The 12,395-nt window shown below is 44.0% G+C and overlaps 1 protein-coding gene across 12 annotated transcripts in view; it reads right to left on the bottom strand.

Moving 5' to 3' along the window:
• Positions 1–210: 210 nt before the first annotated feature.
• Positions 211–12,395, bottom strand: part of LOC127581677 (tyrosine-protein kinase Fyn-like) — a 261,877-nt gene continuing 249,692 nt past the window's right edge. For all 12 annotated transcript variants that reach the window (XM_052036287.1, XM_052036284.1, XM_052036286.1 and 9 more), the window contains 3 exons: positions 11,331–11,484; positions 4,770–4,901; positions 211–2,072 (listed from right to left, as the gene is read on the bottom strand). In XM_052036287.1, coding sequence (XP_051892247.1) covers positions 1,864–2,072; positions 4,770–4,901; positions 11,331–11,484 — 495 coding nt within the window. In that variant the 3' untranslated portion in view covers positions 211–1,863. The remainder of the gene's footprint in view (positions 2,073–4,769; positions 4,902–11,330; positions 11,485–12,395) is intronic.

The following is a 12,395-nucleotide window of genomic DNA, read 5'->3' as shown; positions in this document are numbered from 1 at the left end:
GCAATGGAGGGGAGGCTGGTTTGTCTGATGGACCGATAGAGCCAGATGGGGGAGGGATAAGTACTCCGAGGAGTATTGTGCATTTGAAGTGTGAGGATTCCAGAGGGGTAGCAGAGGAGACATGGAACATGCGGAACGTGTCACAAAAGACAAAAACAAAAACTCCTCCACATTTTATTGGAGTCTGGTTGCCAAGACTGACTGCAAAAGTAACTTTAGTTCCATTTTATTTTGTTGTAATTGGGTCAATTACGAATACATCAAACAACAAATTTACATAATGTGCAACAGAGGCTGTGCAGCCCTGCTCTGGTAAGAAAATCCACTAAAACAATGTTCTACTCCAAGACATGCTAAGGAATAATGCAGCTTTTAGAGCAAGCAGAAATTTAATCTTCAGTAATCTGCACAAGTAACAATGAGAAAATAATTATCAGATTGGCAGTTGGGATCATGTTAGGTGGGTGAATAAAGCACTTAAATAATGCAAAATTAATCCTTCTGTAAAAAAAAATCAGTTCCTTTTTGCTCCAAAGCACTGCTGAAATTCAATCTGATCCCGATCCTCAAGCTTCTCCTCTGTCCCAAGCAGGTCTGACCTTCATCAGTGAAGAACTGTCGGACACAATTCACAGCTCAGAATGATCACGTTGATTAATTTCAGGGCTGGATTGGACATCAGCTCACTGACGGATTTTCTCGCGCTGCTCTTGGTACGGTCAGTTGTTGGATAGCATTGGGAGTTATAAAGATACCAGTGTATTTTCAAAAGTGGCACTTAATGAAAATTGAAGTATCAACAGCCAAGGCCAACAATGAAGTCCAATCACCATGGCAGTGACACCCTTAACTTCTCACTGGGTGTGGGTGAGCTGACCTGCCCCATGTACCAAAACCCAGTGTTTAAAAGTGGTTAACACCATGGAATGATTATAATCTTCAGTCTCATGGTGATGGAATGAATCACCTTTTTGATTTACTCCCTGGCATGGTTCCTTTACACCATATCAACATTTCAGACCAGTAACCTCCACATTTCAGCTGCTCACAAGTAATGTCATGCAGTGACTCAAACACTGTGGCATCACAGTATCCCATATTTCATCTTGTAAATTATTCACTCTTGTTTCTTCTCCATTACCATTACTTGTACTCACAAAATATTGGTGCTAAACAGACTCCATTCACAGCCAAAGTACAGGTTATTCAGTGATTAAACTAGACAAGTTGTTGGCTTCACATCACTGTAAAAAAACAGTAGCCATTTTAAATACATCTCTTTTTTCAAGGGCCTACAAAATTGTACAAAGAAGAGAATAAAATACGTCTGGAATATGGCAAATCAAATACAAAAGCTCAGTGAAATATTAATTAGAAAGAAAATAGCCATTTTAGTATGGTCCTATGCAACATTGTTAAATAAGCATCGCAGATCAGTCAATGCTTTTTCATGGTACAGTGTGCCTGAAAACAACATTCCAAGAAACAATGCAGTGACAGGCTGTGAGACAATTGCCCTGTTCTGCATTCATATCTGGTAGATCTTGATCTCAGTGTCTGGGCCCCAGCAACAGCATCAGTAATTTTCGGTAATATCCACCCCAACCTCCCAATTACCCCTCTTCCCATGCAACCATTCTGCTGTGTCCTGCATTTGTCATTAATGTACTTGGCTGTATTGGTGGGGGTGGCTGGGGTCCTGTTAATTGCAAGTGTGTGAGATGGTCTCATCCTGGACGAATTCCTTCAAGTTTTAGGCTGCAGTCCCATTAAAGCTAACTCTCCATCATCCTCTGCACAGCTTGATCACATGGTCAGAAATATTTCAACACTGGTGAAGGAATGTTCCGACAGGCCTGGCAGCTAGAGGTTCTCTCCGGGTTGGTACTGGGGTTCCGTGGCCGTGAAGTAGTCCTCCAGGAAGGACTGTAAGTACTCGAAGGTGTGTCTCTCCTCCGGATCCTTCTTCCAGCACTGCACCATGAGTTCATGAAGAGAGGCCGGGCACGCGTTTGGACATGGCATCCGATAACCTCGCTCCACCTGTTCCAAAACCTCACGATTGTTCATTCCTGAAGTAAGACGACAGAGAGGGTGAACAAAAGCCCAGCTGTCCACAATGTTCCTTATTTCTGCCTGTCTCTGGCACCGAAACCCACACAATAACCCTGCCTTTAATGTTCACTCAGCAATTTTATTACTAAATAAAGTGTTATATATGGCTTGTGTTAAACAGTGTTAAACAGTCCACCTCAGTATTAAAACCCAGTTCATTATTCAGTGCCCAACTATGAGCGATGATTTTATAAATGCACCTACAAAGTGTATGGTGGGATAAAGTGATAAAAGAGCAACAGGGTTAAGGTCCAGGACAACCTGCTGTTGAATGTCTAATGAGCTGAAACAATGGCCCAGTTGCCCTTTCTTGGTCCACCCACCCAACACATACCTGGGTGGATCTCAATGACCGTCCATTGCCTTGAGTCCAGTGGTGAGCTTTAGATGGTGATAGGGCATCAGGTCGTCCTATCCCTGGTGCTCCCCTGACAGCTGGCGAGGCTGGTGCCAGAACCTTGCCAGCTGCAGAAGTTAAGTTTTGAAGTCTCTGAATATCAGAGACATTTATAAATGCAGGCGTGGTAGGGTAGCAGTTAGCGTAATGCTATTACAGCACCAGCAACCTGGGTTCAATTCTGGCCATTGTCTGTAAGGAGTTTGTACGTTCTCCCCATGTCTACGTGGGTTTCCTCCGGGTGCTCTGGTTTCCTCCCACAAATGACGTACAGGTTAGGAAGTTGTGGGCATGCTATGTTGGCGCCGGAAGCGTGGCGACACTTGCGGGCTGCCGCCAGAACACTCTACGCAAAAGATGTATTTCACTTTGTGTTTCAATGTACATGTGACTAATAAAAGATATCTTTCTTAACTATTAAACTTGAGATAAATCGTTATTTTAATACATTAATTTAATAAACAGTCAATTAAAAACACATAATATACAAATGATGATAAACATTAAACTAAAGTAAAATAGGTAACCCACTTTGCCCCCATTCCTAGGGTCTCAGATCCCGCAGCAGGGTTGGGTGGTTTGTTAACTGAAGCCCCCTCCTGCTCTAATCCCACACAGCTCTTTGTAGGAGAATTTACTCAGGCATTGTTTGAGGCTTGTCCTCAGTAACGAGCTGGGATCTAACATTGTGCTGGAGACTTCCAAATCATTATTTCCAAACGTATATTGTTTCCTAGGTGGAACACTTCCCTTGGGAATTGTAACAAAAGTGTACAGTGACCTGGTCAAAGGAAACTGGAGGGTCCACTTTTGTATGGAGCTCATTGACCTTAATCATTGTCTCTCTCTCTCTCTCTCTCTCTGTCTCTTCTCTCTCTCTGTCCCTCTCTCTATGGGTAATGAGCATTTTCATGACCTTCACTTTTTATTTAAGCTATCCAGCATGTGCAGTATTTTGCATCTGTTCAAGGGGCAGGGCCGTCCTCACACTGCTTTGCACAGCAACCTCCTGATCCCATTAGTGAGGGAGGGAACGAGCAAATCAGACAACTCACTCACGACACCTTCTTACATTGCAAGATGGGGGCTGGCAGGTCTCCAGCCCATCTCCTCCAACACAGGAGCTCATGGCGGTAAAGAGAAAACCATAAAGGAACCTGGTGGAGCAGTTCACCACCTGAACTTTTCTTCTCGAGCTCATCTTCCTTTTTGTTTCTTCTCCAATGTATTTCCCCCCTCAGGGCCAAACCCCAAAGATTATGTTATTGATGCTCCTCCCTTTACACAAGGTGCAAACATTCCAGCCTTCCCACCTGGGGATTGCCAAAGGGTCTTCCGCCTGAAACATTCACTCAGTATCTCTCTCCATGGATGCTGTCTGACCTGCTGAGTTTTTCCAGCATTTTCTGTTTTTTACATTTTCAGGGATTGCAGATCTTAGGATTTCCATTATGAGTAACTAATCTACCTTTTTGAATCTAGGTTGGAATAGATCATTCTACCAAAGCCAGCTTCTCCTCCATTGTCTCATTCCCTCCATCTCTGTAGTTTTCTCCAATTCTGCGCTCCTGTCTATCCCTGATATTAATCTTTCCACCACTGACTTCAGTTGCATGGGTTTTGAGCTCTGAACTTCCCCCTCTCTCTCTTTTGCTCCTTTAAGGAGCCCTTTGAAAGCTACCTCTGTGAGTAACCTTTGGACCATCCACCTCAACATGTGATTTGCTTGATGACGCTCCTGTGAAACACCATTTTTACTTCATTAAAGGCGCAATATAAATGAAAATTGTTGCCAGACTGACTGTACACACTTTGTTCAAGAGTCTGGTTGGGTGCTATTGTAGACATATAGAGACATACAGCATGGAAAATGGCCCTTCAGCCCATCGAGTCCATGCCAACCATGAAGCACCCATTTACATGAACCCTATTTTATTCTCCTCACTTTCCCTTCAGATTCTACCACTCACTACACACTAGAGGCAATTTGCAGAAGCCAATTAACTTACCAACCTGCATGCCTTTGGGATGAAAGAAACCAGAGCACCCAGGGGAAACTCGCAGGGACAGAGGGAAACAGTACTGGAGGTCAAGATTGAGCCCAGGTTGCTGGCATTGAGAAGTAGCACCGTCGTTACAACTTAAACACGAGTGCCTCAGTTAGTGCAGCAGACACACGATGTGCACGTGATAATGTATGGTACAACTTCATTTACCTGGGGCTCATATGTCTGTTGATATGCATTGTCACTCTTACCTGGGTATGGAACCCTTCCCTTGGTAACCAGCTCTGTCAAGAGGATTCCAAATGACCAAACATCAGACTTGATTGTAAACTTTCCATAAAGGGCAGCTTCAGGTGCTGTCCACTTTATAGGAAACTTCGCCCCTGTAAAGGATAGCAAAGGTGATCATTTTACTTTGCTCATTAACTTTGTCTATCTATCATTTATCATCAAGAATCGCTACCATCCGGGTCATGGCCCCTTCTCATTAATACCGTCAGGCAGGAGGTACAGAAGCCTGGAGTCCCCCACCACCAGGTTCAGGAACAGCTACTTCCCTTCAACCACTTGGTTCTTGAACCTACTTGCACAACCCTAACCTTACCTCAGCAATGGAACACTACAGACCTCCTCTTGCACTGTCATGGACTTGTCTTCGATTGTGTCTTTGCTCTTTTTGCACTGAGGTCTCATTTTTGCACACTTTCTTTTCACTATGGCATAATTTTAATTTATATTCTGTGTTTCATCTGTACCTATGTGCTTATGATGCTGCTGCAAGCAGGATTTTCATTGTACAGTACCTCACTATACTTGTGCACATGACAATAAACTTGACTTGTTTCAAAGGTGACCAGAATTGCCTGTAACATTCCTGCAGCATTCTTCTCTACTCCAGAGACGTGAGAGACTACACAGTGGTACCTGAAGAAAGGTTTAACATGGCATTGGGCTCTTCAAGACTGTCACATTGCAGAAAGGTTACAGAGATTAATGTCAGTCAGTGGACTACAGGAACAGAGGTGCACCATCCAACTACATAAAGATGTAAACAGTGATGAAAATGTCAGAGTACCTCAGCATCACTCCAAGTCCAGCAACAACTTCAGAAGAGCAGTTAAACACAGAAATTCCAAGTCATTGTCAGTGATTCCCTGCTCTCCCACAGAGTGTTCTGCCATAGTTGTGGAGGTGGGATCAATTAAAGATCACTGATTTGATGAACTCAATGTAAAATTCATTTCCGGTCTCTGGGGCTATATAATGGTGGCTGAGTGTTCCACTGACTTTAATGGAAAGATTTGGCTAATTCAGAACCTCAGAGCTGCACACTTAATGCTCTGGACCAGGGAAGGACTTCTAGGCACTGATGCATTGTGCTTGAGGAAAAATGAGGTTTTAATGATCAACCAATCCATAATTACTACTGACACTGCCAGTCCTGAAAACGTAATGTTATGTTTGGAGTGGCATTCCCTCAGGATTATTATTCCAGATTTCCAAGTATTTTTAATAGAAAATGATATTTTGTTATGATAGTTTAGTTTCAATCTTTACATTACTTCTGTAAAAAATTTAAAAAGTTAATTAGAACTTTCAACTTCCTGGATCTTGGCTGAAAAAAATTCAGTCTCATTGGCTAATGGCAGCTTGATGACATCACTGCTGTTGATGATAGCTCAGACTGTTATTTACTCTGGTAAACAGGACCTTAATGGGCAGCTTCTCTCAATCCCAGTGGACAGCACCTTCTCTTCACTGCTGAGCACAAGATCCAGGCCAACGTCCCATGGACCGACGTAATGTCATCAACCTGAAATATCACCTGTTTCTGTCTTCACAGATGCTTCCTGACTTGCTGAGCATTTCCAGTATTTTCTGATTTCCAGCATCTGCAGCATTTTGCTTTTGGGGTGTTCCATATTATTTTATTGCAATAAATCATTCTGTCTGAAAATGTGTTTAAAGGGATCAAGCTGTTTCATTCAATCACAAACTTTTAATTGAAAATCAAAAACAGGAACAGAAAATGTCAGGAACGCTCAGCAGGTCAGGCAGCATTTGAGGAGAGAGAAACAGCATTAATGTTTCTGGTCCAAGAGATCCCTTATCTGAACTTGTTCTTGTTTGTCAGATCAGCTCTGACCAAGAGTTCTCAACCAGACACCTTAACTCCGTTTTTCTCCCCACAGATGCTGTCTGACCTGCTGAGTGTTTCCAAAATTATCTGTTTTTGTTTCAGCCTTTTATGAGATCTGATCAAATGTGCATTTGATTCTTTTTACTATCAATTAAAGCAGTGGTTTAACCCATGGCTTCCCCCATTGAGAAGGACAAGGGCAGCAGACACATGGGACCACCAGGACTTGCAGGTTGCACACCATCCTGGAACTCCCACCCCAACAGAGCACCAAGAACATCTTCACCGGGTGGACGGCAGTGGTTCAAGAAGGGAGTTCACCACTACCTTCTCAGCAGCAATTAGGATGGCCAATGAGTGCTGGCCTTGCTTGTGATGCCTGCATTTTGAGAGCAAATGAGAAACAAAATTTAACTCCCACTAACCAGGCTACAGTAATGGACTCTAATGAATAAATTTAACAGGCACCATTTATCTGCAGCAAAGTCAACTTTACAATTGCACAAATGATAAAGTGAAGCTTCATTAAAAGGCCTGTCAATAACATCACTGCCTTGATCTTTCTATGCATGGTTCTTGTTCAAAGTATCACTGCATGAATCCCTGTAAAAGTACTTCAGTGGTGAACTACAACTAGGAATATGGGTCGTTATAGTTACAATGATACGAGTATCAAATAATTGCCTCACTAAGTTTATCCTGTTAAGGAACTGACATGAAAGAAATAATTAAGTCAATAATTCACCAGCAAGCTCAACATGAGGTGAGGGAGGTAGATTTTCAACAGTAGAATTTGTCACTCACTGACGAGCCAAGATAATGATTCTGAGCATCAAAATACAATTTCTGCCCTGACAAATCCAAGTTAAAGATGTAGTTACTTCACCACATTTTGCACATTAATAAACACTCTTTTGCACTTCTCATAAACTATCTGACTTCTCAGAAACAATGCTTCTGCTGAAAGTGAACGTCATGGCAGAAAACAGGAGAAGAAAGGTCCTGTTTGGGGGCAGAATGTTGTGGCAGTTCCTCTCTGGAATTTCGAGAGGCTGGGCGGCTGCCTGCAGTGGGACTTTATAGATATAGGAGCTGGTTGAATGCCAGTGTTAGCCATCCCCTCCTCCTCACCCCTCCCACAGATGCAGGTTCTAGTGAGCAGCTGTTGGGCCAGAATTCCTTATTCAAAGGTCCTTGACCTAAAGCATTAGCTGTTTCTCTTTCCACTGATACTGATGAGCTGCTGAGATCTTCCAGTATTTTCTGTTTTTATTTCTGAATTCCTTACAGTTGGCATCACCCATGGACCTGAAATTCTCCTGCTGGGACTTAACATCTGAGCCCCTGACAGAATCAGAATCAGAATCAGAATCAGAATCAGAATCAGATTTATTATCACTGACTTATAGAACATAGAACACTACAGCACAGTACAGGCCCTTCAGCCCACAATGTTGTGCCAACATTTTATCCTGCTCTAAGATCGATCTAACCCTTCCCTCCCACATAGTCCCTCATTTCTCTATCATTCATGCGTCTATCTAAGAGTCTCTTAAATGTCCCTACTGTATCTGCTCCCACAACCTCTGCAGGCAGTGCGTTCCATGCATCCACCACTCTCTGTGTAAAAAACTTAGCTCTGACATCCCCCTTATATCTTCCTCCAATCACGCTAAAATTATGCCCCTCCCAACCTCCTTCTCTCCAAAGAGAAAAGCCCCAGCTTGCTCAACCTATCCTCATAAGACATGCTCTCCAATCCAGGCAGCACACTGGTTAATCTCCTTTGCACCCTCTCTAAAGCTCCTACATCCTTCCTATAATGAGGCGACCAGAACTGAACACAATACTCCAAGAGTGGTCTGACCAGAGTTTAACAGAGCTGCAACATTACCTCGCGACTCTTGAACTCAATACCCAGCTAATGAAGGGCAACACTCCATACACCTTCTTAACAACCCTATCGACCTGTGTGGCAACCTTGAGGGATCTATGGGCGTGGACCCCGAGATCCCTCTGTTCCTCCATGCTGCTAAGAGTCCTGCCATTAACCTTGTATTCTGTCTTCAAATTCTATCTTCCAAAGTGTATCACTTCACACTTCTCCGAGTTGAATTCCAACTGCCACTTCTCAGCCCAGCTCTGCATCCTATCAATGTCCTGTTGTAAGCTACAGCAACCTTCTACACTAACCACAACACCACCAACCTTCATGTCATCTGCAAACTTACTAACCCACCCTTCCACATCCTCATCCAAGTTATTGACGAAAATCATAAAGAACAGGGGTCCCAGAATAGATCCCTGCGGAACACCACTAGTCACCGACCTCCAGGCAGCATACACTTCATCTACCACCACCCTCTGTCTTCTATGGACGAGCCAATTCTGAATCCACACAGCCAGGTTTCCCTGGATCCCATGCCTCCTGACCTTCTGAATGAGCCTTCCATGAGGAACCTCATCAAGCACCTTACTAAAATCCATGTACACCACATCCACTGCTCTATCTTCACCAATGTGCTTTGTCACATCCTCAAAGAATTCAATCCAGCTCATGAGGCACGCCCTACCCCTCACAAAGCCATGTTGGCTGTCCCTAATCAGCCTATGCTTCTCTAAATGCCCATAAATCCTGTCTCTAAGAATCTTCTCCAGTAATTTGCCCATCACTGAAGCAAAACTCACTGATCTGTAATTCCCAGGGTTATCCCTACTCCCCTTCTTGAACAAAGGAACAATATTTGCCACCCTCCAATCATCTGGCACTACTCCCATGGCCAGTGAGGATGCAAAGATCATCACCAAAGGCACAGCAATCTCTTCCCTCGCTTCCCATAATAACCTTGGATATATCCCATCTGGCCCTGGTGACTTAGCTATCCTTATGTTTTTTTGAAAGTTTTTATATGACATAAGATTTGTTGTTTTGTGGCAGCAGTACACTGGAAAGACATAAAAATCTATAAGTTACAAAAATAAATAAATAATGCAAAAAAAGGAATAATGAGGTGGTGTTCATGGGTTCATGGACCGTTCAGTAATCTGATGGCGGAGGGGAAGAAGATGTTCCTGAATCATTGAGTGTGGGTCTTCAGGCTCCTGTACCTCCTCCCCGATGGTAGTAATGAGAAGAGGGTATGTCCTGAATGGTGAGGGTCTTTAGTTATTGGAAACTATCTCCACAATTAGTGTCACAGAGTCATAACAGCAGAGGCTCTTCAGCCCATCGAATCCACACTGACTAGCAAGCACGTATTTACATTCATCCTACACTAATCCTATTTTGTTCTCCTCAAGTCCCATCAACTCCTCCTGATCCTCCCACACTAGGGAAAATTTAAAGCGGCCAACTAATCTACTAACCTGCACATTTTCAGGATGTGGGAAGAAACTGGAGCACCTAGGGGAAACCCATCTATGCAAGCTCTACACAGACAGCATTAGAGTCAGGACTGAACCCGGACACTGGAGCTGTGAGGCAGCAGCTGCACAAGTTGTGCCACCGTGTGACCTCATTTAACTAAATGCCATCACGGCCTCTGGAGACGAATTTCAAGTCAGGCTCAGAAGTTCTTGTCGAGATGTGACAGCAGAATATGAACTCAAGAAATCAGGATGTGCTGATGGAGTCATTAGTGAGAGAAGTCTGTGGAACAGTTAGCTACACTTTTCTAGGTCCAGGCTCTTCCAACAGTGCCAACTCCTCCAAGTCCTGCAACTGGACACCAATGAAGCTGAGGAAAGCCCTCCTCATTGGCTGAGTTCCATGCTGGTCAACTGGCCCTGGGTTTGGTGAGTGGCCAACCCTTGACAACACAGACCACTGTCGGAATGTCTTCAGGGTGTTGCCCTCAGAGGCAAAGTCTAACTGCATACACACCCAGGTCTAAGGCTGACTGCACAAACTCCTAGGTCTGAGGCTGACTGCACACACTCCATGGAAAGAGTGCAAAGAAGGAATTGAGGGCCTGAGTTATAAGGAGAGGTTGGTCAGACTAGGATTTTATTCTTTGGAGTGTAGGAGACTGAGGGGTGATGTTATAGACAAATGAGTCCACACAGGGTTTTTCCCAGGGTTGGGGAGTCAAGAACTAGAGAACATGGGTTTAAGAGGAGGGCGAAAGATTTGAAAGGGACCTGAGGGGCAACTTCTTCATCCAGAGGATGGTGAGCATATGGAACGAGCTGCCAGAGGAAGTGGTTGAGGCAGGTACGTTAACAACCCTTAAAAAACACTTTGACAGGTACATGGATAGGAAAAGTTTAGAGGGATTTGGGCCAAAGGTGGGCAGATGGGACTAGCTTAGATGGGCATCTTGGTCGCCATGGACAAATTGGGCCGAAGGGCCTGTTTCCCTGCTGTACTACTCTATGAGCCACACTTCCATTGTGGGAACCCATTCAAATGCATTTCATGACATTCAGACTGAGTCACGAAGAACCTTTCCGTCATCTCCACCGACTCCTAACCCTGGTCCCAAAGAATGTTGCCCTGGCCCACTTCAGTAGAGATGCAGCAAATATCCGGTGAAATCCTCAGGGAAGTAGGACACAAAATGGCCACAAGCTTTGGTAAAAGTTGACAAAATGTCACTTTAAAATTAGTTTTGCACTATTGAACTTCAGGGATCGCAAAGGTACATCACACAAAGCAGCGAGAATACGTTACCTTGTCGGGCTGTGTATTCATTGTCTTCAATGAGCCTTGCCAATCCAAAATCCGCTATCTTACACACGAGATTTTCTCCGACAAGTATATTGGCAGCCCTCAGATCTCGGTGAATGTAATTCATTCGCTCGATGTAGGCCATCCCTGCTGCGATCTGTGTGCAATGAAGGAAGAACCACAGGAATTATTAAAGAGGTAGCACTTAGTGAAGTACAGGGATCAAATAAATCAAAATGATCACAGTGCATGAACTGAAAGGTCAGTTATTACTGTGATCATTTTGGAACTAATTGAATCGAGCTGCTGGGGTTAGAGCCCTGCACACTTCGAAGTTCTTAAAATGAGCACCGCAGTCAGATGGCTTGCTATCGACAAACCTCCCCTTCACATTTGGGATCTGGATTTAAATTCTGTCCAGTCTAATGGTTTTAAAGTTCTTACATTTGTCTCCGTCAACTTCCTTTCGGACAGTAATCCCTGGCACTAAGCTTCTGAAGTGCTGAGAATTAGCTCTGTAATAATTCACTCCAAGACACTGTTCTGGAAGATAGCTCAGCACCACCTTCTCAATGAAGGAGCAATAAATGCAGAACATGCCAATGACAGTGTAGCGGTTAGCGTAATGTGATTACAGCACCAGCGACCCAGGTTCAATTCCGGCCACTGTCTGTAAGGAGTTTGTATGTTCTCCCTGTGTCTGCGTGGGTTTCCTCCCACATTCCAAAAAGACGTACGGGTTAGGAAGTTGTGGGCATGCTATGTTGGTACCGGAAGCGTGGCGACACTTGTGGGCTGCCGCCAGAACACTCTATGCAAAAAGATGCATTTCACTGTGTGTTTCGATGTACATGTGACTAATAAAGAAATCTTATATCCAGGGGATGAACATAGGATGTCCTGTGTGCTTGCTTAGTCAGGGGTGCTCTGCTAAACCAAATGTTAACCCATGTTGTTGGAGTAATGTACAACAGCTTTTGCCTACATCTGTTCTATGCAGTGCCTGGTCTGGGAGTTTTTGACACTGACTGTAGAATACACAGGGTGGAAAGTCGTGTCACACTCCTT

Source organism: Pristis pectinata, chromosome 22, assembly GCF_009764475.1.
Source record: "Pristis pectinata isolate sPriPec2 chromosome 22, sPriPec2.1.pri, whole genome shotgun sequence".
NCBI classification, from domain to species: domain Eukaryota; kingdom Metazoa; phylum Chordata; class Chondrichthyes; order Rhinopristiformes; family Pristidae; genus Pristis; species Pristis pectinata.
The sequence above is the reverse complement of the archived record's forward strand: the minus strand, read 5'-3'. Positions and strand labels throughout refer to the sequence as shown.